Source organism: Choloepus didactylus, chromosome 3, assembly GCF_015220235.1.
Source record: "Choloepus didactylus isolate mChoDid1 chromosome 3, mChoDid1.pri, whole genome shotgun sequence".
Taxonomy (NCBI): domain Eukaryota; kingdom Metazoa; phylum Chordata; class Mammalia; order Pilosa; family Megalonychidae; genus Choloepus; species Choloepus didactylus.
In genome coordinates, this window is record NC_051309.1 from 107,620,406 (window position 1) to 107,647,678 (window position 27,273).

At 41.1% G+C, this 27,273-nt stretch overlaps 1 protein-coding gene and 1 long non-coding RNA gene across 2 annotated transcripts in view; one reads left to right on the forward strand and one right to left on the reverse strand.

The window, feature by feature from the left end:
* The window catches only part of LOC119529685, a 65,353-nt gene that overhangs the window by 11,277 nt on the left and 26,803 nt on the right, over window positions 1-27,273 (forward strand). Inside the window, exon 2 of the long non-coding RNA XR_005215914.1 lies at window positions 9,220-9,280. This is a non-coding gene — a long non-coding RNA (uncharacterized LOC119529685). The remainder of the gene's footprint in view (window positions 1-9,219; window positions 9,281-27,273) is intronic.
* On the reverse strand, window positions 2,516-21,227 carry LOC119529682 (alcohol dehydrogenase S chain-like). The gene is made up of 9 exons (XM_037830307.1): window positions 21,092-21,227; window positions 12,728-12,829; window positions 11,978-12,116; window positions 10,101-10,188; window positions 9,801-10,011; window positions 7,537-7,797; window positions 5,498-5,633; window positions 4,756-4,894; window positions 2,516-3,144 (listed from the first exon to the last, which is right to left on the reverse strand). Exons 1-9 carry the CDS (start codon window positions 21,107-21,109, stop codon window positions 3,120-3,122), a joined length of 1,119 nt encoding a protein of 372 aa, XP_037686235.1. The 5' UTR covers window positions 21,110-21,227; the 3' UTR covers window positions 2,516-3,119.

The window sequence follows — 27,273 nt, forward strand, 5'->3', positions numbered from 1 at the left end:
TACCACTGCCTTCTCACCTCCATGGTGGCTGCCGAGTAGTCACTACTTAGTCTTATGTTGTTTCCCTTGTATTTGGTGAATTGCTTCTCTCTTGCTGCTTTTAGAACTTGCTCCTTTCTCTTCAGCATTTGACAATCTGATCAGAATATGTCTCAGAATGGGTTTATTTGGATTTATTCTGTTTGGAGTTTGTTGGGCATCTATGATTTGCATATTTATGTTGTTTAGAAGGACTGGGAAGTTTTCCCCCAACAATTTCCTTGAATATTCTTCCTAGAGCTTTACCCTTCTCTTCCCTTTCTGGAACACCAATGAGTCTTATATTTGTGCACTTTACATTGTCTATCATATCCCTAAGATCCATTTTGATTTTTTTGATATATTTCTCCATTCTTTCTTTTGTACTTTCACTTTCCATTCTGCATTCTTTGAGTTCACTTATTTTTTCCTCAGATTCCTCTAACCTAGTACTGGGTGTATCTAGAATCTTTTTAGTTTGATCCACAGTTTCTTTTATTTCCATAAGATCATCTATTTTTTATTTACTCTTGCAAATTCTTCTTTATGCTCTTCTAGGGTCTTCTTCATATCCTTTATATCCTATGCCATGATGTTTGTGATTACTTCTTTGATTAATTGCTCCAAGTACTGTGTCTCCTCTGATTTTTTGATTTGGTGTTTGGGTTTGGGTTATCCATCTCTTCTGGTGTCTTCGTATGCTTTAAAATTTTGTTGTTTTTGGCCTCTTGGCATTTGCTTATATTGCTTTGGTTCACTTAGGATATGCAGACTTATTTGAACAATTATCTATAATTTGTCAGAGCTACAGCTTGGTGGAGTGCACTTTCTCTCACTTACCAGCAGATGACACCCCCTGAGCCACGTATTATCCTCAAGCCAATTCCCCCTAACTTCATCTGTGCAGTGCGTGGGGATCCAAATCTTGTGGGGGTCCAATCAGTGCACCCAATTTCTGTGTGTAGTTGGTGCAGCCAGCCCTGAAGGTGGAAGGTGTGCCCTGTATAGTTAGGAGGGGAGGTGGCTTTAAAACTCAAATCTCCCAACTGTTCCTGGAGACTTAAAGCTGTTTCAGGAGTTCAACCCTTTGGCTTAGACTCTCCACAGTCTCTCTCTGCCATGGGCCCACAAGTCCCTGGGATTGGTTTATGGTCTTGGGACTTCCGTGCAGGACCCTCTGTGGGCTCCACGGAGGGAAGACTGTGCAACATCACAGGTGAGTGCAATCCCCTAGGGAAGCTCTGGGCCAGGGTGCTGCACAATGTAGGGGTGTTCCCAGCCTGCTGAAAATATGGCTGTATGGGGAGTGGTAATTTCCCCCTTTCATGGCCTGCCATCTTCCTAGCTCTGGACAATTAGCTGCAGGTGTGTGAAAGGCTATCATCCACGCCAGTTACTGAGGTGGGTGCCCAGGACGTGGAAGGCACTCCCTACTGCGCTCCACTGTGTGGCTCTTTAAATTTAAAAAGATTGAAATTATTCAAAGTGCATTCTCTGATCACAATGGAATACAATTATAAGTTAATAACCATCAGACACTTAGAAAAGTCACAAATATCTGGAGGTTAAACAACATACTACTAAACAATCAGGGGGTTAAAGAAGAAATAGCAAGAGAAATTGCTAAATCCACAGCCACTTTTGGGGTTTTAAAATTAATCTGTCTCCAAACACCAACCCCCAATTTCTCCCCACTGCAGCATGGCTGCTGTTTCCCCAGCAGCCTCACTCACTCATTTCTGGGCGCAGACTCTCGGTTTCACCAGGTGCACAGTCCCTGTGGATTTAGCTGAACTCGTGCAGCTGGTACAATGCTGGAACTGGTATTCTGGGCACTTCCCGTCTTTTATTTAGTGTTTTTCATGGAGAAGTATTTTGCTCTGTCTCTCCTACTCTGCCATTTGGATCCCTCTTCTGTTACTTTTTAATTACCTTATACCTCAATTCTTAGTCAGCTCTAATCAGGAAGACTATTTAATAAAACACTTTAAGGAATAGAAATTACAGAAATTTTGGATATACTTTTAAGAATAATTCATTTTCCTGTTAATATCAAAACTCTTCATTTATCACATGTAGCAGGAAATCTGCTTTAATTTAATAGGAAAATTCTATATTTACTGCTTGCAAGCCGTCTAAACACTTAAAAACTATTTCCAATACTTTATGAAAATGGCTAGCATTTCCCTTAGGTTACTAAGAATTTCCCTGGATTTAGAAGACCTGGAACCTCTCCACTTTTAATTCTGAGTCCATACTGTCTTATGCTGCAGTTTTTACCCCAGTATTTTGGAACATTTCATAAGAAGGGAAACATAGATAGTGGGAATAGAGTAGAAGTTGATGGCTTCAAGCATAATAGACCACCACTTTTGCTTTGAAGGCAAAAGGAATGAGTGTTCCTTCCACTTGGCTTTAATGACTAAGGGAAGCAAAGGTACAAGAAGGATATGGAATCACAAGAAATACCTTTGCTCAATGGGAAATACAACATATATAGAATGATCAAGAAGAAAAGTTTACTGGCTTCAATTACCCAGCTGATACTGAACATTTCATTCTCTTTCTCTCCCACTTAGATTTCAAACATTTGCTTGAGAATTGATTTCAGGAAGCACAGGGCACTTTTAGGGCAGGGAAACTATTCTGTATGATACTGTAATGATGGGTACACGAAATGATGCATTTTCAAAAAACCCATAGAGCTGTGCAACACAAAGTGTGAACCTAAAGTAACCCATGGATTTAATTAATAATAATAATATGTACCAATTGGGTCAGAAACTTTTACAAATGTATCACACTAATGCAAGATATCATTAAAAGGAGAGATTGCCTATAAGTGTGGGGGAGAATAAGCATATGGAGAGTACTTTCTGTGCAATTTTTTTGTAAACTGAAGTGCTCTAAGAAATAAGTTGTGTTTAACAAACTTAAAGAAAAGCTTCCCAGGCATTTCTGTTTCTTTTGGAATACCCCCATGTGCATTTATTGATAGCATCTCTGAAGGGCAGGTTAGTGCTGGAGTTGATCTCATGCTCTAGATGATGAGGCCATGGGGCAGTCAGAAGGCGGGTGCAAGTGAAAGCATCCGCATGGCTTCAAAATGTCAGGACGGTACGGATACTGAAATAGAAAATGAAATATATTCATTATTTTAACATCAGGTATTTGATACTCTTCCTTGTGATAGTCCAAGGAGGATTTGATGTGCCTCAGGGGAAGCCTGCTTGTGTTTTTGGCCACCCTATCCCTATCCCTATCCCTATATATTCAAGTGGAAACAAGTAAAAAGGAAGTTCATCTTTTACTGGTTCTCTTCAGACTTAAGGTCACTCATCACATCCTATTATGACTTCATTTTAGACTTCATTCAAAATTAGCATCTTCAAAATATCATTTTTGAAGCTCCAAATGTCTGGCATATTAATGAATATAAAACAACAATGGCTAATAACATGTAATAAATTCTTGTTATCTGCCATGCACTTTGTAGCTGCTTTTCATGTATTATTTCATTTAAACCTCAAACTAAGCAAAGATGCCAAGAGACAATGACTAAGATTCCCTGACTACAGTTTTCCACTATATATATATATATATATATATATATATATATATATAATGTCTGTATGTTATATATGAATGTATGCGTTCTTGTGAGTCAGTGCAGGGAAATGGAAAATAAATTGGCTTTGCTAAGAAACAGGTCTAACTTTGAATTCTGGTTCTGCTTAGTAACCATATGTCCTCTCTGAGTGTCAGTTTTCTCCACTCTAAAATAGTGAAATTGAGACTAGCATGTCAGCATTTATTGTGATTTAGATGCAGTAATGATGATAAGACAGTTAGTGGAGTAGTTGTTGCTCTGTGGATGCTAGTTTTTTAGATTTTTCAGGAATATACATAGGTATATCTTCTGTCAGGTGCAGTGTCTAGTATAATATTATATTGTGTACTGGCCTAAGGAATACTATTAAATTTGAAAACCTCATGAGAAGAGTGAGGCCACAGAAAAGCAGGGACTGTAGAGCTAGAAATTGGGGGTTGAATAAAACTGCCTATTACAAGTTTTGCCTCATATAAATGCAAGTGAAAAAATTTATCTTATTAGATTATTGTAAAAGTTGAACGTTAGAGGTTAAAAATAGTATTGACATATTTCTAAGTTAGATTTTTAAACAGCTTTTCGCATCCTACCCTTTTAAAGTAACTTTTATTTGTGAAAAATATCTTGGAAAACTGCAAAAAGAAGTATGAAAAAAACTACTGAGATTTGTATAGGAATCAATCCCAATGTAGCTTCACTTACTCTTATAATGAAAATTTTGGGACGTCCTGATTAGAATCTAAATTTCCATCCATCAGTGCATGAGGGTCCAGGCAGAAGCTGCAGATGCCCGTGATCTGATGATGACTATGTGAGTCTGTCTGCCTTTCTTTTCAAGTGTGAGAGCCACCTGTCACAGGGCTGATTTGCTCTGATCATTCAGATTTGTGGCAAGCCATAAAATTTGGCTTTAGCAGAATAGGAAATGCAATGCAACTGTTCTTGGCTTCTCACAATAAGATGTAAAATGTTCTACATGCAAATGAACTGGTAAGGGAAAACCAACCACTCCACTCCACTGTTTTCCTCAACCTTCTACCGTCCCATGGATATGTCAAATCTCTGAGCAAAATTTTCCCTGTAAGGCTACCCCACCCCCTATAAGGAGAGAGAGAGAAAAAATCTACCTCTTTCCGGAGCGAAGCAGGTCAAATCCTTCATTTATTTTTTCAAAACGTAAAACATGTGTTATTAATGGATCCAGTGGAAACTTATTGGCCATAAAATCAGCCACAAGTTTTGGAACAGAATCTTTACTCTTAAACCCTGAAATGAGAGAAATATCATTGGTAGATTCAGACAGGGGTACGTAGGATAATTGGAGAGGAGACTGTTCGAATGGAATTAAAATCAAAGTATATAAACCAAGCTGCATTCCACTAACTGCCACTACCGGGGTTTATAAAATACAGTGGGCTTTAATCCTTTTGCAACAATTTGACTTTTTGAGTTGTTGATTTAACCCCCAATCAATAAAGGCCCTTTGTTATCAGCTCTCTCATTAAGAAATTATAGTACAGATGACTGTGCCCAAATTAAGGGAGCCAATTTAGGAGTTGTCTAAATTTGGGCAATGAGTGCAGACATGAACAATTGTTATGGATTCCTGCGTCCTATTGGGTATTTCAGTGCTTTATTCAGTCACCACCAACGATACAGATTTTCTTATAGTTCTCGGGACATCAGAAGATGTGTCTTGGGAACGTCAGTCTGAATTAGTTCCACATCTATTTGATTTGGAGCCTAAAGGTAGCTCAGGACTTTTAATTCGTCTTTGACCACATTTCTATTCAAAACTTGCCCTGTCACTTACAAAATGGAAAAATCTTGAGGTTAGTAAGAATTCAGCCTGTAAGTCCAACTACTTACCGCCAAAAAGTGCCCCTTTCCAGGTGCGTCCAGTCAGCAGCAACATGGGGTCCACGGAGAGGTTTTGGGAAACTGGAGGCACCCCTACAATGACGCTTACACCATATGCCTCATGACAGCATGACAGGGCCTCCGCCTGGAATGAAATCAGTATTCAGCATCGTAACAACAGGTCCTCTGATTGTTCCCACTCACAACACACTAAGAACTCACGTAAGGTCAGCTTAGATTGTGAGTATGTGGAGGGTATAGAGATTTTGTCTTTTGTTTCTTTGTTCCCATTTGTGTGTAAGCTAGTGCTGTGGCTTTAGTGAATGCCCAGAAAATATGTTTGGCTGAGAGAATGGATGGATGAGTTTTTGTCTACATGATATTTACTCATAAATATTAAAGAAGTAAACATCATCGTAAACATATATAAAGCTTGTTCTCAAGCAATGGCTATTTCTTCACCACATGACTGTTAGGCCTTCTATGAGTTGGTTGATCATGTTTCATTTATTTATTTAGGAGGCAATTTAAACCTCAGACTAGGCATTTTGATGGTGAACAAGATGTAATGTTGATTACATCATCAAAATTTGTCTTGTGTTCCCATGGTGCTCTCCGTTTTTAATGGATCCTTATTTTACTCTCTATCTCTAAAATGGATGTGTTGTAAATGTTACATCCAATTCCCAAAACTGTGTATTGGTTTTACTTTAAACTACACCTATTGTTCTTGAATCTCAAAAGATATTCCAGAGAGTCTTTGCCCTCCCATCTGGCTTTTGAACACATACTATAGTAAGAAAATGGTGTAGGATTCTCCAGGAATATATAATTACTAATCCTTTGGGTTTCAAGTATGCAGTTTGGAAGATCAGATATCCATAGAACGTGTGGCTATCAGACATTTGGAATCATGAATTAGAGTAACACTGTTGTCCATGGAGAGAATGGGAGAAAAACAATATAAAAGAACCTGAGGAGAAAAACTGCCATCTTGCAAAAAGTTGGATTCCCTTGGAACTTCATTTGTCTGTGGCATATTGTCCCAGAGCACAGCTGCAAAGATCATTACTCTCCGGGTGATGTTCCACAGCACTAACGCTGCTTGAATTTACTGGGGAATCTCAACAATGGGGACTGACTGATCTCTGGGGACTTTCTCATTTGGGTTCAACAGAGTTCTGGTTAGGAAGTAAATGACTGGAGATATGTTACCCATCACAATTGATCATACTTATTTTTATTTTAAAGGTATATCATGAATATTCCAAAGATGTTGTAAGCATTTTAAGATTGGAAATAGCATTTGACTATGATAACACCAGTTAAAATTTGTTGAGTGCTTACCCGTAGCCAGGTGGCCCTGTGCTCAGTGTCTCTCATGCATGTAATGGTATGCAAGGCTGTTTTATGGTTGTAATGCTATGAGATATGTATGCTCTTTTAATGCTATTTTACATGCATGCAATGCTAGAGATACATATGTCATAAATTTGTTTGACAGTAAAATCTGTCCTCCTTTATAGGTTTCAGTCCAACACGTAGATATTGGGTGCTTATCAAGTGCCAGGCACTGTTCTGCCTGCTGTGGGAATATCTAGTGATGCATTGAGGCAGTAAACATTCTTTAGGGCAAAGTTTTATTAATAAAATGATTTTTGGCTTAAAACAAATCTGAATTCATTGGACATATAAAATCATTAAAATTTTTTAAGAATGTGGGGAAAATTAAATTTTCTCAGTTTGAAAAGAGAATTTGTATTATTTATATTTCCTTCATTTTGAAATTTTTACTAAAATTTGATAAAATAAGTTTATAATGGCTTAATATAAAACTACCTCTAAAGGGAAACTATGACTTGAGACATGTTTCCTTAGCTGATGGAATGAGAGATTCCTTATAACAATGAATAAAGTAAAGGTAGGTAAGAAACAAGACATAAAACATTGCAATTCATAATTTGAAAATTAGTACTTATACACAATATTAATATTCTGCTATTTAAAAACAAAAAGATGCATGAATCAGGGCATGTCATGATACATACCATGGTGTCCAGCCGACCAATGACTTCAAAGGAAAAGTCCACACCACCCCCGCTCATTTCCATCAGCACCTCATGGATGGGTTTCTGGAAGTCCTCAGGGTTGATGCACTCAGTGGCCCCCAGCTCTTTGGCCTTTGCAAATTTGCCTTTGTTGATATCCACCCCAATGATCCTGGCTGCTCCAGCTGCCTTACAGCCGATGATGACAGACAAGCCGACTCCTCCAAGGCCAAACACAGCACAGGTGGAGCCTGGGGTGACCTGCATTTTCACAAAGGACAAGAATGGATTAAGTAATGATTGTTAGCAACAATCTAAGCTGTGTCAACTATTGATCTTTATCAGGAATTACTTGCACTCCATCCAATCTGCAATGAAAATGTCTTTTTTTTTTCAGTTGCTTCATGCTTAAAATTTAAGTTCTGTTTGAACTACACCATAGGTCCTGAACTTTGCTGCAAAGTAGTCTCACCCGGGGAGCTTTACAAATCCCAATAACCCAGCCATAATGCATACCACTTATATAGTATCTTTGCAAGTAGGCAGCTCAGTTTGGAAATCAATGGATTAGATGATCCTTGAGCTCTGAATGACTGACTCTAATCTTGAAGAGAATCTTAGTGGCTCAAATCCAGTGATATTCATCTTCATTTTACCATATATACAGAAAGGCAATTGAAATAATAAATGCAAAGGATATTCTAGGAGACAGAAGAAATCCAATCAATCCCTCAAAAATGAACTCTTTGGTTCATTAACTTACAGTAGGCAGTTCCATTAAAATGTGAACAGAAATTAGCTGTTAAATATAGTGGATTTATTCTTAGCTTGAAGTAAATTCAAAAACTGTTGATATTCAACAGGTAATTTTAAGATAATACCGCTTGAAATCTATGTGATTTTAGGGCTTTTCCCCCAGGTTTAAAAAAACATTAATGAACAATCATGCAATGAAAAGTTGGTCTACATTTTAAAAATGCATTGTATTCATTAATATGATTGACCTCAGATCTTGCTCTGTGTGTAGGCTCACTTGTACTTAGATGATGCACTTTGGAGGAGGGACTTAGTGCTAGAATCACAGAAATTTGGAGAAGATATGCTCTCTATTGTAATTGGTTCTGTACCATTCCATAAATCTAATCTTCAAGGTCTATCTTCAATGTGGGTAAAATATTCTGGTGTTCCAAGTGAACTCTTTGTAAGATTCTCTGAGGAGGGTTTATTCACTCATCCATTCACCAAATGTTATTAAATTCTATAGGGACACTACACCACTACCTGCCTTATTTAGAAATATACAAGGTTTGTGATTGTGATTTCAAAGTGATGGAAATTAAGTATTATGATGTATATTGCAGGTGTTTTCAGGAATATATTTTAATCTCAGCTCTCTCAAAACTAGCTGTGAGCTTTGGACATACAGCTTTACATCTCTGCACCTCATGTTTTATTATCATCCAAATGAGATGATAGTCTTAGATTGTAGTTCTCAAACCTTTTGGTAAGGGGAGCCTTTAAAGATTTTCATCTTAAAATCTACCACTTGTGAAATGTGTTTGTATATGATAATATGTGTGAATATATGTGTGTGTGTTCATTGCAGAGGTGTGAAATGTGGCAGTAGAATCCTAAATGAAGTAGAATAAATGCACTACTGAAGTTTCATTAATTTCCCCCTAGGAATCCTGGAAAATGCCACAGAATGATTGTGTTGGAGACATTGGTTTGGAGGTGTGATCAGGTAAGGCTTTGAAACTACTGTTGCTTCTAATTCTGGGAGCAGGGGATCCGTCTATTAGAAGTACCCTAAAGACAAACTCTGCATTTCCTTTAACTTGGCTGCCTCAGAACCTAGCAGAACCTTCTTTAGCTGATCCTTTATGTGTAGAATGAATGATTAAATGAGTTCCCAGCTCTAAAACGTAATAAATCCAAAAAGTTCAATAGAAGAATAACTAATGAAAATTAAATCTCATTCTGTTTAGAATAAGTATCAATACCTTGTTTATCTGTGATAAGCAAGTACACCTTGTTTATCTGTGATAAGCAAGTAGATCATTCTCTTAATTCCTTCTGGTGCTGAATTCTACCTATAATCATATCCCCAAATTCTATAGAAAACATCAATGCTATTGTGGTAGCAGGCAGAAAGTTATCACTTAATTTATGGAAATAGTTTCTTATTACTAGGAGAAAATTTTTCCCTTTTGGTTCCTGATAGTTTGAATATAATTGATTTTATCAACTCTTCTCATTCCTACTTTGGCAACTTTGACTGCAGACCCATAACCAGTGGGAAATCCACAGCCAATGAGGCAGACTTTCTCCAGTGGTGCGGCTGCATCGATCTTGACTATTGAGATCTCATCCACCACTGTGTACTCAGAGAAGGTGCTGGTGCTGGCGAAGTGGTGGATGGGCTTCCCTCTGCAGGTGAACCTGGTGGTGCCGTCCTGCATGGTCCCCGGATGGCTGGTCAGACAGAAACAGAAGGGCATGAGACAGGAGCTTAAGTGATATGCAAACTTATTGGCTCTATATGCAAAGTATCAGAAACGTACACTTTTGGCGAGCATAAGTTGGCTTCTGGGTGTTTACAAATGGTGCATTTTCCACACTGGGGAATAAACAGTGGGATGACTTTATCACCTGGAAGAAGATAAACATATTCATTTTAAATTTCTGTCCATGAATTTATAGAGCAAGAACTTAAAGCTTAGGTGTATATATTAGAGGCATATGTCTTAGAAAGGTCTCCCAAGAAATACAGTGTAATCACCACAATGTCTTTGATGATTGCCTGTCAGTAGTTTTTTATCAGCCTGATTTTTTATGGGCCTGAGACTCCCAAAGAAGAAATGTGTGACTGTGGTTAACCACATGAATTTGTGTTGTTTGTACTGTATGAATAATTATCTTTCGTTGTGTCTAGATTTCTACTGGGGTTTTACATACTTTGTCTTATTTAAACCTTAGTTAATTAAATTTTAAGTATATAAATTTTATTTGCCAAGCATACCATCATAATGAAGTTCTGATATTATGTAATAGTTTGTGTTACAATAATATGAGAGTTTTTATAACCATAATTTACAAAATCTCTTGGCCTTTAGGAGAGACTGTGCTTGTCTTTACTATGAAGTGAATGCTTATTTTTTATTTACTATTTTTGTTAGTTCTTATTTTTAATTAGTTATTTTTAAAGAATGCTAATAAGAGTGGGTCAAAGAGGAGGAATTTGGGAAATTTCTCTGAATATCTCACATTCCCGAGGTAGGAACTTTATTGTATGATAAGAAATATCCTGATTTAAATTGATTTTACTGGTTAATTTCATTTGTGAATTATCTGTTTTCTCCTGGGGTGGACGGAGTAGGGATAAAAAGTAAGGGTGTCAATTTATTATTTCTATTTTTTTAAAAAGATAATAAAGTTTCGAATTCAATCTAGACAACTTATTTTTTTCTGTTCATCGGTCAGTTAAATATCTGAAATAGAGAGAGATTGAATCCATTGACTAAAGAGAGTTTTGGAATTAAATACAATTTTATTTTTAATCATCTATGCTACCCATTCTATATGGTCAAAATAATGATTGGACCATTACATTTATGTGAAATGATAACATGGAAATTTTCTATTGTATTCACCCCTTACCTCTAAAATATTTGCCTATATTATTACATAATTAAGATAAAATAAATATTAAAACTAAAATATTTAGTTTATAATTTATAATCAAAATTTTTAGCTGTGGTTAAAGGTGATAAAATAGACACTCTTCTGGCAGGATGCCTTCTGCCAGGCCTCCTCCATCTGATCTGTTTTACTTGCTCCATATTCAAGAAGGGAGGCCACAAAGGAAGAGGAATCAGTGCACAGGCTCCACTGCTGGACATAAAAGATTTCATGGTGATTCAGCCAGAGCCTCCCAGCCCCGTTCTGTGAACTCAGCAAGTCACAATTGCCCTATACCAACCCAGAGTCTCCGGACATGGAGGTAGTTTTATTCTTCGACTCAAATAGTTTTCCCTTGCCCCACATGTAGTTCTGTTTTGGGCCCTGAAGGAAGGCAGTGCTCAGGAACACTGAAACAGCATTATTAGAGTGTGAACTCTAGGGTGGCAGTTTCTCTGTGTCCCTTGGTCTCCCAGCATCCCCAGGATCTACTCTGACTCCTGATGTCTGGGAGGAACCCATGAGTCACTGCTGAAGGAGAGAATCATGAGGTCTGTCCTGGGGCCATGGCTGGACACAGGGAGGAAGTGAGGCAGGGAGAGGGGCAACAAGGACATCCCTGTTTAGTCCTGATCTGCCATTGGCTGCTGCTGGACCCTGTGCAGGTCGTTCACCTCTCACTGCCTCAGTTTCCCCCTCCAGGCTGCATGACCTTGGGAGGGCTGAATGGAGACACAATCCCTGAGTGAGAATCCTGTACCTGGTTTGACTGCAGTCACCCCCTCACCAATGCTCTCCACGATGCCAGCTCCCTCGTGGCCTAAGATCACAGGAAGTGGTGTGAAAAGATGCCCAGTGACCACATGGTCATCTGAGCGACAGATTCCTGTGGCCACCATCTAGGAGGGGAAGGGAGAGTGATTGGGTTCAGAGAGAATTATGGCCTCCACATGTGCCTATTTTACAGAATTCCCTCAACTGGGCTTCTAAAGAGTTTTCAAAATTGTTGCTAACATCTACTCTTCTCAAAAAAATTCAATTTACCCCTAAGACTATTCAGTCTAAAATCATCCTGCACTTTCCTTTCCAGATTAGATAATCTGGAATAATCTACAAAATAATTGTTTAGGTAATTTTGTAAGTCTTATATAATATATAGTAATGCAAGTTTTCCAAAGAAGTAGAAATTGCATAATAGCATAATGAAAATGGTCTTTATAGTCTACCATGAATTGCTAACTGATATTGAAATCTTTTTATATATCATTTTGCACTGTAATTCTATAAACACATAATTTGTTTTTACATTTTACTGGAATTACTTCGGTCATTTAAAAAAATTTAACAATATATGCCATTTATTTTTTTCTGTAACAACCAATGTAATTCTATTGTTCTGATTATCATGTTATATAAAAAGCCCTGCTTAGTGGATTTTTTGTTTTTTCCTGTTTCTAATATTCTCTGGTTTCTATAAGCCTAAATTTAATAGAGACAGAAAAATTTTCACCTTGATGCGAACTTCATAGGCCTTGGGGGCTGCCACCTCCACCTCCTCAATGGAAAAGGGTTTCTTTTGCTCCCAAAGCACAGCAGCTTTGCATTTTATTACCTGGAAAATCAACACAAGATATTACTTGTTTTCTCCCAATCTTGAAGTCAGAGATTGTGTCTTTTCATCTGTGTATATTCAATATTTAGCCCCATATCCAGTATGAATAACTACTATATAGATACGAACAACCTCTGGTTGGTGAAAGAACAAAAATCCTTTTGTTTTTTTTTTAAAAAAAACAAAACAAAAAAACAACAACCTGTAAAGCAATGACTTGAGGAGATAGAAGCTGGAGCAGCCATTGGTAGACATTGAGGTAAATATATTTTTCTAGATCATTTTTACATGTCTTTTTTTCCTCCGAGGATATTTATTCATTTTTTTTTTCTTGCAAGTCTTTATTTTTATTACTCATCTACCCATTCACTGGATAAAGGGGGTCTCAGTCACAAGGTTTTTACAATCACATGGTCACAAGATGAAAGATATGTAGTTTTACAATGATTATCAAAGATCAAAGCCATTGGATTACAATTAAACGATATCAGGTATTTCCTTCTGGCTATTCTAATGTACGAGAAACTAAAAAGGAATCTCTGTATAATGAGTCAGTAGTCATAGTCGTTTTCTAAATCCTAACTTCTCATTCACAACTCCTCCCTCTCATTTGATCATTCTCTCAATCTTCAGGGATATCTGAGCAATGACCATTTTAACTTCTTCATGCTGGAAAGGGGTGTTGACCTTATCAGGCAGAGGAATGAAATTGGTTGATGCTCTTGGACAGAACATTGAATTTCAGGGCTTATTTGGCACAGGAGCCATTTGGAGGCCTTAAGTTTCTGAAAAAATAAACTTAAAGGGTAAAAATTTTATAGAGTCTTAGATAGAGCCCAAGGTACCCTTTAGGGTTTTCAGGAATACTATTGGTTGGTTGGGGCTTGGCATACTGTGGCAATTTGTAATATCTGGCTGAAGCTTTCATAAGAATAACCTCTAGAATGACCTCTTGATTCTATTTAAAATCTCTTAGCCATTGAAACTTTATTTTGTTTCATTTCTGCGGGTGTCTGAGCTTGTACCTCAACTTACCAGGCCTGGGCCAGGGGACCTGATATCACCCCCTGGGGAGGGTAGTAGGTACGGGCGTGAATGCCCTCTGCAGCCCCCCCGAGCCTGGGGAGCGAGGTCAAGGCAGCTCCCTTTTCCTCACCCAAAATGTCACGGGCAGGGGAGGCTTGCCGGAGGAAACCGCCTTTCTCCCAACTGCCCTTTCCCCACTTCCTTATCTTACCCACTCACTCCCTGGTGCCAAGGCCACTCCTGCCACCGCCAGCGCGCATGCCCGTGGCCAGAACAACCCCCGCCCCGCTGCAACGGCTCCGGCGTTCTCTCAGAACCAATCCTAGCCCCTATCCCTTCAATATTGCCATTTAAGGCTGCTTCACCTCCTTTCCAGCCCTGCCCTTCTTACCAGCCTATATAACCTGTAATCACCCCTGAATAACTCTCTTTGGCGCATACTCCTACTAGATGAAGAGTGTCTTGTCCCTATCGCCGCCCTCCATACCTTGCACGCCTCCCGCCGAGGACCCCGGCCACGTCCTCCGCCTCGCCCTCGCCTCCGGGAAAGAGCCCCCGCCGCCGGTACCCCTTGAGCAGCCCCGAGAGCTGAGGGCTCGGCTACCGGCCGCCTCTCCCCCTAGAAGTAGTAACCGCGACCGCAACTGGTGCCCCGTGTGAGGAACGTCTCCACACAACAGTTCAGCAGGTCGCTCGCTCGCCCGGACGCCTCTCCAGCTTCCCGTTTCCTCGCCTGCAAGGTAGGGCCGCCTCTCCTTCGCCGCTTCTGGAGCCGTGGAAGGTTCACTGCTCCGAAGCCGCTCATCCCTTCCCCCACGCTCTCTTCATCCAGTAGGAACTCCTCCCTTCCCCTACGCTCTCTTCGTCCTTTTGTATGCGCACTTCTATGACCCCTGTTCCTCCTAACACTCTCCCTCTTCCCCTCCATTACTTTGCTGTAGTTCTTTGTATCTTTATTTCCTCATTTGGTGCCGTGTGCCTCTTTGCAACCGCCCCCCCCGACTACTCCCGTTGCCAAAGGGCACTGCTTTCTGCTCTCGCCGTCTCCTTCAGCCTCGCGGCCACAGCTTATCTCATTCTCTCTGCTCGGTAAACAACTCCTCCCTCCTCCTCCTCCTCCCCGCCAGCCAGGCCGGCCCGGCTCGGGAGTAACCCCCCCTCCTCCCCCCTCAGCTATGGGTAATCGTATATCTACGTGTCAGGCACCTCAAGTTCGTGCTCTAGCGGGTCTCCTAGACACGCATAGCTGTAAAGTGTCTGTCCGGCAGCTGCAGGTGTACTGGGACCTCCTGCTGCCCTTTAACCCATGGCTCACCACTTGCCATCTTTGGGACCCTGTTACTTATGATCGTCTTATTGATTGAGTCACTAATGCCATGGAACATGAGAGCAAGCGCTTCCCTCCCGGCTTGCTCCCCACCTTGATAACCATCCGCTCCTGCCTTCAAGGCTCCCTCCCCCCTGATCGAGGCCTCGTTAAATCCAAGGAGGCCCTATCAACCCAGCCAACAGATTCAGATAGCGATACTAATTCAAATCATAACTCAGACACGGAGTCCTTAGTCAAGCAGATTAACAACGCGCTCGAGATGACTCCCAAAAAGCAAAATAACACTGCGCCACGCCAAGATGGCGAACTTCCTCCTTCTTCTTCCATCGAGGGGAGGAAATGCTCCGGCAATGACATCAGCCCTAAGCTGGGCCGGAAACCGCATACGCTTTACCCCACCCTTCCACAGGGCGGAGTTAGTCCACCATCTTATGCCTTGAAACCCGCCCTTTCACAGGGCGGGGCTGATCCACCATCTTGTGTCTTAGCCACGCCCACCGCGCCGCCATCTTGCGACGCTTGGGGCCTCCCACTCCCACCTCCCCCTTCGGCGAGCTCCCCCTCGGAGCCGCTACCGGCAGCTGCCGCCGCTCCTTCCACCCCACCGGCTAACAACCCCTGGCTGCCTTCTACACCTCAAGGCAACCCTTGGGGCAACGCTCCACCTACCCCCACTCCCGCGCCAAGCCCTCTTCAAGCGCGTCCTCCTTTCTCTCGTGCTTTTCGCTGCTTTCCTCTTAACCTTGCCCCCACCCCACAGAAACCGTATGACTGGTATCCCATTGACTCAGATACTATCAAGCAGCTTCGCAGGGCCGTCAAGGAGGACGGGTTAGGTAGCCCATACGCTTCCCAAATACTGCAGGATCTCGGCATGGACTATTGCATCCCCCAAGACTGGGCCTCGCTTGCCCGTTCCATTCTTAACCCTGGTCAGTTTGTTGACTGGCGTGCTCACTTCCAGGCGGAAGCAGCTAAGCAAAGTGAGCAAGACGCAGCCCTTGGAGTCTATCATCCCCCTGAAGCCTATTTGGGCACTGGAGCGTTTCTAAATGCGTCTGCTTATATTAATGTCCCTGCCACCTTCTGGACTGTCCTCAGAGGCATCACCTTATGCACGTTTGCCAATTGCTCTGCCTGTCGGCCTAATAAATTCACCAAGCTCTTCCAGGAGCCGAGTAAGCCTTTCGCCACCTTTGTCTCCAGAGTCGAAGAAACCTGCGCTCGAAAGGTAAGTGATCCCCAGGCCCAATATTACATGTGTCCATCCTCAAATCCTGGAAAATCGTACTGTAATTCCCCCAACGAGTACTACTGTGCATACTGGGGGTGTAAAACACTAACCACTAATTGAAAGCCTCCTGTTCCTAATCATTACCTTACCCTAAAGTGGGCCCCTACAGGGTGCAAACTCCCTACTGTTAACTGGCTCAGCCAAGAAAGTAAGGGATCCTGCACACATCTTAATCTTACAGTGCAGCTCCCCACTAATCCCTCTTGGTTACTCGGTCAAACTTGGGGCTTCAAAATCTATGAGAAAGGAACCGACCGAGGATCACTTATTCTAATAAAAAAAGAGGCTGCAAACCAACCAGGCCAAAATACTGCTTTAAAAACACCCTCTGGCATAGGTCCCAACCAAGTCATTAACCCCCTTTTTCCACAGCTCTCCAGCCTCACCTCAACTCCAACCAGCCGCACCTCAGCTGCAAACAACGCATCGCCAACCCCACCACCCCAGCTTCCTTTGCCCCCTTCTCGTTATTCCTCTCCCCTCCTCAGCCTCATCCAAGCCGCCTTTGCCTCAGTAAACTCCTCCAACCCCAATTTTACCTCATCCTGCTGGCTCTGCCTCTCCACCTCTTCCTCACTGTACGAGCCCGTTGCCTCCAACCTCTCCTTTTCAGAAAGCACAGAAAACAACCCCTTGGAATGCATTTGGAATACCTCTGCCGTCCCCCTGACCTTTCATTCAGTCTCCTATACAGGAAAGTGCGTCCGCCCTCGCTCCAGTAACTCTCCCGACCTCACTGCCTGTGCCAGTTATTCATCTCCCAGCAGCTCTGCAAAATTTCTCATTCCTCATAACTCCTCCCAATGGCTCTGCTCCTCTACAGGACTTACCCCCTGTCTCAGCACAAATATCATCAGTGAATATAAAGAAACTTGCCTCCTAATTGTCCTTATCCCTAGGGTCTTATACCACAGCGAAGAAGACTTCTTCCTCCGTCTGGAAAAAACTGCGGCTCCTGCCCCACTGCAAAAGCGAGAGCCCATCACCGTCCTTACAATTGCCTCCCTCCTAGGTCTTGCCGGCACTAGCACCGGAATTGCTGCACTAGCCAGTCAAGGCTCCGCCCTATCTCACCTCAGGGCGGCTGTTGACGAAGACATTCATCACTTACAAAACGCTATTCACCATCTAAAAAATTCTGTCGATTCCCTCTCTGAGGTAGTGCTCCAAAACCGCCGAGGTCTTGACCTTCTCCTCCTCAAAGAAGGAGGCCTCTGCGCCGCCCTAGGAGAAGAGTGCTGTGTTTATGCCAATTCCACAGGTCTCGTCGAGGACAGCCTAAAAAGGGTCCGAGAGGGACTGGAAAAGCGTAAAAGAGATCGTGAAGCCACCAGTTATTGGTCCAGTTTTTTCACTCCCATCCTCCCATACATCCTTCCTTTTCTTGGCCCCTTATTAATAATTATTCTAGCTCTCATCTTAGGACCCTGCCTCATCCGCAAAATTGTCCAGCTTGTAAGAAAACAAACGGATGCCATTTTTTCCTCGTTCGTGCAAATCCAGTATCAGCGACTCGCCACCTCTGACGCCCCCCACTCCAAGATGACCGCCAACCCTCCGCGACCTCAACGCCACCGGTCGACTCGCCAACCGCGAGACCCTTCTCAATTACCTGAACATCGTTCTCGCCTCGAGTTCCAGCTTCTCTGAACCCCTGAACTTTAAACCCCTCACCTTCGCCCAGCCCGCTGCAGCGAAGCCATTGTCAAGCGCCCGGGCACCACACCAACACTGAGCTCCAGCCTCGCTGAGCCACCGTCAACCCCTTTTTCCCTTCCCTGACCTCCCCCTTCCCTCACCCGTAGCGGGCCTCTCCGGTAAAGCCTCTTCCTCTAATTAGAAAAGAAAGGGGAATTGCGGGTGACTGAGCTTGTACCTCAACTTACCAGGCCTGGGCCAGGGGACCTGATATCACCCCCTGGGGAGGGTAGTAGGTACGGGCGTGAATGCCCTCTGCAGCCCCCCCGAGCCTGGGGAGCGAGGTCAAGGCAGCTCCCTTTTCCTCACCCAAAATGTCACGGGCAGGGGAGGCTTGCTGGAGGAAACCGCCTTTCTCCCAACTGCCCTTTCCCCACTTCCTTATCTTACCCACTCACTCCCTGGTGCCAAGGCCACTCCTGCCACCGCCAGCGCGCATGCCCGTGGCCAGAACAACCCCCCGCCCCGCTGCAACGGCTCCGGCGTTCTCTCAGAACCAATCCTAGCCCCTATCCCTTCAATATTGCCATTTAAGGCTGCTTCACCTCCTTTCCAGCCCTGCCCTTCTTACCAGCCTATATAACCTGTAATCACCCCTGAATAAATCTCTTTGGCGCATACTCCTACTGGATGAAGAGTGTCTCGTCCCTATCGCCGCCCTCCATACCTTGCACGCCTCCCGCCGAGGACCCCGGCCACGTCCTCCGCCTCGCCCTCGCCTCCGGGAAAGAGCCCCCGCCGCCGGTACCCCTTGAGCAGCCCCGAGAGCTGAGGGCTCGGCTACCGGCCGCCTCTCCCCCTAGAAGTAGTAACCGCGACTGCACATTTCCTTCCTCCTTTTTGTCTAGAAGGCACTGTCAATCCCACAATACCAGGGCCAGGCTTATCCGTTGGATTCATGTCCCACATTGCTATGGAGACTTACACTCCTGGGAGTCATGTCCCATGTAGGGGGGATGGTAGTGAGTCTATTTGCAGAGTTTGGCTTAGAGAGAGAGAGGCCACATCTGAGCAACAAAAGAGGTTCTCTGGGGTTGACTCATAGGAATAATAATGGACTTGGCTTTGCCATTACAGAAATAAGTTTCATAAGGGCAAGTCTCAAGATCGAGGGTTTGGGTTATTAAATTGGGGGTCCCTAATGCTTGAGAGAATATCAGGAATTTCCCAGGTAGGGCAGTTTAATGGTTGCACACTTTTTCTCCAGTCACTCAAGGGACTTTGCAAATACTTTTTTATTTTATGCCCAAATACTCAGGAATATATCAGGGTATTACAATAACCTATACAGAATAACAAGATCTAATTCCCTATTCTAAGTTCCATGAAATTAGGTTGTTTAAATAAACTGACCAGACAGGTTAAATTGGATAGTATGCTACAGAAAATTTAAAGTTTGGCCCAAATAAACATCTCTTCCTTTAGTCCTACACAGAAGTTGAAGTTTTAAAATAAAGACAATATCATTTTTTACCCTGTATTCTGATTTACCTTAGTAAGGACATTTATTCTTGATATATTTTAATGCTTCCCTGAATGGGTTGTTGATCCCCAGCTGTTGGTATGTACATGAAGACGTGTGGCATTGTTATTTCATTAATGTTGACAGAAAGATTGTCTATTCACGTAAAACCTACTGCCCTCTTGCTCAATTTTTTGCTGAAGCCAAAACAATCTTAATTTTTGAAAACAGGTACTATTTGCCTCCTGCCTAGGGAATCTTTTCTTTGTTTCACTGTTTCCCTGATTACCACTTTCTTTGATTTTTGCCCACCACTTCTGTGTGCTTCTTGTTTGTATTACTCTTTGGAACATTGCCTTTGAATATCTGTTTTATTATCTGGTTACTGCATAGCAACACTTTCCAGAATAAATTTGAATAAAAAATGCACAGCTTAAGGCTAGAGAGTGAAGAATACAAACACACACTCTTGCCTGAATATATATATCTATATATATGTATTTAAAATCAGGAGAACTGTGCCTGTGTTTGAATTTCTAGCTCAGAAAGCTTAACTATAGATGTTCTTCAAAATAAGAGATAAACACAGATTTTCAATGTTTAAGAAGGTCCTTAAAACCTGTTTCCAAGGAGGCAAAATTTGTGCAGTAAGAGTGCTTTTTAAGTAGAAAATTGATATACTTAAAAATATGATTTCAATTATATTGAAATTTTTTCCTTTGAAATTCATTTCTAAATCCTTCCAATTTTCAGGCTTTTTGCTATGGCCAACCCCACAATTAAAATGAGTGTTCTTGCTAGATGTACACTGATGATAGTAGGTCCTGAGTGTTGGTGCCTATGATTGACAGGCACACTGTGGCCTTTCCTGGGCCTGTCCATGCTTCTTCTTTAACTCTTTCAGGGATTCTGGGGTTGGGTGGCTATTGGATTCTGGCCTTATTTTACAGATGCAAATGTTGAGGCTTAAATTAACTGATTAGTTTTCCCATAGTTGCAAACTGGCTATCCCCAAAAATAAGATGCATCCATGCTTATCTTCTCACTACTACATGACACATTTAAATTATAGTTTTTGAAATGTGATAATTTCTTGATTAAACATTTCTAATTTAGGTTTACAAATTAGTCATGATAGATTCGAATAAACTATCACTCTAACTAGTGCACATTTATTTAATGGAAGCAGAGAAAACTTAATAAAGACAGATAATATCTATTCTGGCAAAGGTATATGGATACAACTTATTTCCATTGAGGTTTAGGATGCATTGTATATTGTAGCACAATTGTATATTGTATTTCACTATCCATTGTTTCTAATTAGATATGAAATTTCATTATTCTTTAAAAACTGTATTCCTTTATTTATTACACAATAAATATAATAAATTAATATCTATTTTTCTGCAATGGAAAAAATACTTCTAAGGTAAAATTTTTTTTGCTTACTTTTCCTGCTGTGCTCATGTTGATTTCTGTCTTTTCTGCAGGCTTGGATGCTGGTAAATTCTTGTGGATTTCTTCCCTGTTCGAGAACACAAAGCTGATACATTGTCACATCTTTTATTTGCTTGAGTAATGCCCAAGTCCACACATGTGATCAAGGGTCTTTAAGCCACACCCACCTCTTTATTCTCAGACAACTTCCTATCAGTTAGGAAAGGACACTGGCCCAGTATTCAAAACCTGCCTTAGTTTGCAGTATGCCAGATTCAGATATCTTGATTTCCTTAGGTTACATATTTCCCTACACGTGAGCTTTAATCAAGCTCTCCATTTTTGCTATTTCATATTTATCACTTCCTGAATCCTGCAAAGGTGGTACAGAGTTATTTTCTCTTTGTCTGTAATAAATTCCAACTGCCAATCCATTTGTTGTAGTTTGGTACAAACAGTAAAGAAGCAGAGCAGATGAGGCAGGACAAGGAGAGCTGTGAGTTAGAAGAAGGTATCTGATCCAGCACTCTCCCTTTCAGAGCAGAAAAGTCAGGCACCCAAAGGGTCACAGCAGAGGTGCTCACTGCCCTGGCGTTTCTGCTTCACTCAATCCCAGTCAGTGCTGAACAGAGCACCACCTTGTGTCAGGCTGTTCTAGATACCATGTGGGTGGCAAAGACGAGTAAGATGTCCCCTACCCAGACCAGGTGCCCGTATGGGGCAGTTATGGTCTTTGGGTCTACACAGACTTTTTCTCTGACTAGTTGTGTGAACATGGACACATCATTTAACTCTTCTTTGCCTTAGTTTCCTTATCTGTAAGACAAAGAAGAATAATTGTACCCACCTCACAGGGCTGCTTGGTGAATAAATGAGAAATCCATAAAACATCTTTCATGAATCCCAGCAGATATGAAAACCCTCAATAAATGTGGCTGCAATTATTATTCATGAAAGAATGTTACAATCTATGGGCATGGGACACAGTCTTATACATGTCAGCTTATCCAGGAAGTACTGTGTATTAGGAATAAGATAGTATTTTAGGGGTGAGAATGGGGGGAGAGATATTGTGCTTAGAATAAAAGACTGATTCTAAAAAGAAAGTTTTGTACAGGAGCAGTCATTTGAATTAGACTTTAAATCATCTTGGAAAACAGAGATAAAACCTCACTTTGTCATTTCTGTTGTCTTTGATTCATGGTAACTGTTATGTGTAGGGTATCCATAGTGCAGGAATTTGGAATTTCTTTTTCCATACTTGGAAGTTCTGTAATCCATAATGCATGTAGTTATTAGATATAATATTCACATGTATATTATAACATAAAAGACATCTCTCTAGAATTGCCAAATGAAGAATTTCATGACTGGTTTACTGCAGTGGGAGCACTGTTTTTTTGATGTATTTGTTGGCAATCACACCAGGGCTAGAAAGCATTTCCCCAGCAGAGAGATAAGGGAGGTCCTATGATTTCAGGGTGCTACTACTTAGGAAAGTTGAGGAAAGTGGAACGTCCTAAATCTTGTCTCTGGCATTCAAGGCCCATCATAGTCTTACTCTAAACTTCTCATCCTCCTTGCTCATCCCTAGTATTTGTGATCTTTAAAAATCTGCATCTCTATTGTCTCCTAAATCTAAGCCCCTTCCACACTCAAGCCCTCTCTTACCAGGTTCCTTCTCCACTTTTACACCTCTTGGCTCCATCGACTCCAACCCTAACTGATACTCTGGTCAAGTCCCCCCTCTTGGAGATACGGTTGCTCCATCTCACAGTCACTCTTCCTTCTCTGCATCCCTTTAGCTCTAGCATCTCTCCATCATTGGGACCCATTCCCTTCTGTTGCTCCCTGTGTTAGTGTGGAGATCAATCACTCAAACTCTGGAAATTTCCGGTCAGAGGCCTTTTAAATTTCATTGACAATGTCAATTGTACCTAGTACAATGCCATGCATACAGCAGGTGTTTAATGGTTGTTGAATAATTATGCTTCTTTACCTTAGGACAGAAATACCCAGGAATCTCATAATGAACAGGATCCAGTTCCTTCTTGTTAGTGCTTGAAGATCAGCAGTGGGTCAGCAGAGGTCAGGCAGACATGACAGGGAACTCTCATGTGAGAGGCAAAGTGGTCAGTGCCAGGAGAAGGTTCTAAATTGGAGTTCAGAGGAGGAACACAACAGTGTGCATCTTCATTTGAGCTTTCTCGATATGTGACTCAAAGATGGGTATCCTGTGAGTGCTCAGGTATTTGTTGAGAAAACTGAAAGAGCAACTTCTACTTTCACTAAGGGTAGCCTTGAAAGAAAGTTAAGATATTTATTAAGAATTTTCTCAAAACGTGAATTGGAAATGAGAGAAATAGATGAATTCAACAGCATGGACAAAGAATCTTGAGCAAATCATTTTCTTTTAATACCTTCTTTTACGTGGTTTCTTTTTTACTTCTCTCCATATGGGGAGAGGAAGAGTTTGCAGTACTTACAGTAGTTCCCACCTTATATTCAAGGCCCGCATGAAATTGGAACCCTGAAAGCTGTCATGAGCTTCTGTCACTCTAGGAACTCATGGGTTCATGAAGTTCCTCAGATGCAATGGGACAAACTTCCTTGAGTCAGGTGACTTTTCTTGATACCATCTGGCGTTTTCTCTGTGCTCACCCCTCACTCTCCCATCTAGAATTTTAGATGGGCAGGTGGGGAAAGCAGAGGGCTCAAGGTAGGATATCAACGTTCCAAAGTCAGCATGACAATGATAGGCCTGGAACATTATGTAGACTGTCCAAAAGTAATCCTGTAAAACCCTCAAGGTTCACAGGCTATCACCCACCTCTACTCCTCTTTCTCTCTTTCTGTAACCCAATCCCAGTTTTATATCACATTTCTATTCAAGCATCCATCACCTCCTAAACTCAGATTCTGGGGAGAGAGAATATGAGTGGTTCAGCTTGGTCAGGGAATCCCCATGTGGTTGGCAAAATAATGGTTCCCAAATATGTCTGCATTCTCATCCCTGGAACCTATGAATTTGTCACATTACATGGCAAAAAGGATTTTGTAGATGTGATTAAGTTAAAGACAAAATTTGGACATTATCCTGAATTATCCAGGTGATCCAAATCTAATCATAATGGTCTCAAAATTGGAGAAGCATTCCTGGCTGTGTTTAGAGAGGCAGATGTGACTTAGGGGCTATGTTTACTTCATTAGTTTTCTATTGTTACTGGCACAGATTACTGCACCCTCAGTTGGTTAGCAGGAAGTCAGAAAATGATATCAAGCATTGTCATTTATTTCAAGTCTCAAGTTAACTTATGAGATAGATAACATCACAACACATATTTTACAGATGAAATTCCTGAGGCTTACAGTTTCCTTAAATTTTCCAAAGGAACACAGCTAATATAGAAGCCAGAATTCCCAGAGGCCTAACTCCAGAATCTATGCATATACCACTAATCATAATCATCAGCATCATCAAGATCACAGCCAATATCATTGTCACTCTTAGTGTTATCAGGTATTAATCTAATTATTTTACATTTATAAACTCATTCACACTTTACTATATGAGGCAAGAATTTCTGTTATCCCTTTTTAAAGAAGAATATTTATAACATTTTCTTTGCAAACATTATAGCCACATTTTGGGTCTTCTAGCATAGTTTTTTAGATCATGTCAATGTTCCTTCCACCTACGGTGCTTAAAACACAATTCATTTTCAATCAAGAGTTAATGCAGTCATTGGAAATTTTATACCTAGCCACATATCTTTCTGTAATCGGTGACAGTATCGCCAGGATGTACTCTGCTTCTGGGCACATGTGCTGTCCTGGGAGCTTCCTCACCCTCCTCTTCAGTAATCTCTACAGTTTCTCCAGGGTGAGCTGACTCTTCCCAGATCCCGTTTCTTTCTTTTTCTTAAATTAATTGATCAATTGGGGCCCACTTCCTCAGGTAGGTTCCTGATAAATAGTGCACTGGGAAATAATTTTTTTTGATGTCCTTTAAGTTTCTATTGGAGTTTCCTTCCTGTTATGATAATTTTGTACCCAGTAGCTTTTATTTTTTTTATTTTTATTTTTTTCTTTCTTTTTTTTTTTTTAACTTTCCCTTCTTTTTTAAATCAACTGTATGAAAAAAAAAGTTAAAAAGAAAACAAACATACAATAAAAGAACATTTCAAAGAGACCATAACAAGGGAGTAAGAAAAAGACAACTAGCCTAAGATAACTGCTTAACTTCCAACATGTTCCTACTTTACCCCAAGAAAGTTACATAATATAGCAACATTTCAGTGAACTTGTTCCTACTACATCCATCAGAAATTAACAGACCATAGTCATTTCTGGGCCTCCCCAGAACGTTAAATAGCTTATCTGTTCTTCTTGGATTATTGTTCCCCCTTCCTTAATTGCTCTCTACTGCTAGTTCCCCTACATTCTACATTATAAACCATTTGTTTTACATTTTTCAAAGTTCACATTAGTGGTAGCATATAATATTTCTCTTTTTGTGCCTGGCTTATTTCGCTCAGCATTATGTCTTCAAGGTTCATCCATGTTGTCATATGTTTCACGAGATCGTTCCTTCTTACTGCTGCGTAGTATTCCATCGTGTGTATATACCACATTTTATTTATCCACTCATCTGTTGAAGGACATTTGGGTTGTTTCCATCTCTTGGCAATTGTGAATAATGCTGCTATGAACATTGGCGTGCAGATATCTGTTCGTGTCACTGCTTTCCGATCTTCCGGGTATATACCGAGAAGTGCAATCGCTGTATCGAATGGTAACTCTATATCTAGTTTTCTAAGGAACTGCCAGATTGACTTCCAGAGTGGCTGAACCATTATACAGTCCCACCAACAATGAATAAGTGTTCCAATTTCTCCACATCCCCTCCAGCATTTGTAGTTTCCTGTTTGTTTAATGGCAGCCATTCTAACCGGTGTTAGATGGTATCTCATTGTGGTCTTAATTTGCATCTCTCTAATAGCTAGTGAAGCTGAACATTTTCTCATGTGTTTCTTGGCCATTTGTATTTCCTCTTCAGAGAACTGTCTTTTCATATCTTTTGCCCATTTTATAATTGGGCTGTCTGTACTATTGTCATTGAGTTGTATGATTTCTTTGTATATGCAAGATATCAGTCTTTTGTCAGATACATGGTTTCCAAAAATTTTTTCCCATTGAGTTGGCTGCCTCTTTACCTTTTTGAGAAATTCCTTTGAGGTGCAGAAACTTCTAAGCTTGAGGAGTTCCCATTTATCTATTTTCTCTTTTGTTGCTTGTGCTTTGGGTGTAAAGTCTAGGAAGTGGCCTCCTAATACAAGGTCTTGAAGATGTTTTCCTACATTATCTTCTAGGAGTTTAATGGTACTTTCTTTTATATTGAGATCTTTGGTCCATTTTGAGTTAATTTTTGTGTAGGGGGTGAGGTAGGGGTCCTCTTTCATTCTTTTGGATATGGATATCCAACTCTCCCAGCTACATTTGTTGAAAAGACCATTATGGCTCAGTTCGGTGACTTTGGGGGCCTTATCAAAGATCAGTCGGCCATAGATCTGAGGGTCTATCTCTGAATTCTCAATTCGATTCCATTGATCTATATGTCTATCTTTGTGCCAGTACCATGCTGTTTTGGCAACTGTGGCTTTATAATAAGCTTCAAAGTCAGGGAGTGTAAGTCCTCCCACTTCGTTTTTCTTTTTTAGAGTGTCTTTAGCAATTCGAGGCATCTTCCCTTTCCAAATAAATTTGATAACTAGCTTTTCCAAGTCTGCAAAGTAGGTTGTTGGAATTTTGATTGGTATTGCATTGAATCTGTAGATGAGTTTGGGTAGAATTGACATCTTAATGACATTTAGCCTTCCTATCCATGAGCATGGAATATTTTTCCATCTTTTAAGGTCCCCTTCTATTTCTTTTAGTAGAGTTATGTAGTTTTCTTTGTATAGGTCTTTTACATCTTTGGTTAAGTTTATTCCTAGGTACTTGATTTTTTTAGTTGCTATTGAAAATGGTATCTTTTTCTTGAGTGTCACTTCCGTTTGTTCATTTCTAGCATATAGAAACATTACTGACTTATGTGCATTAATCTTGTATCCCGCTACTTTGCTAAATTTGTTTATTAGCTCTAGTAGGTGTATCGTTGATTTCTCAGGGTTTTCTAGATATAAGATCATATC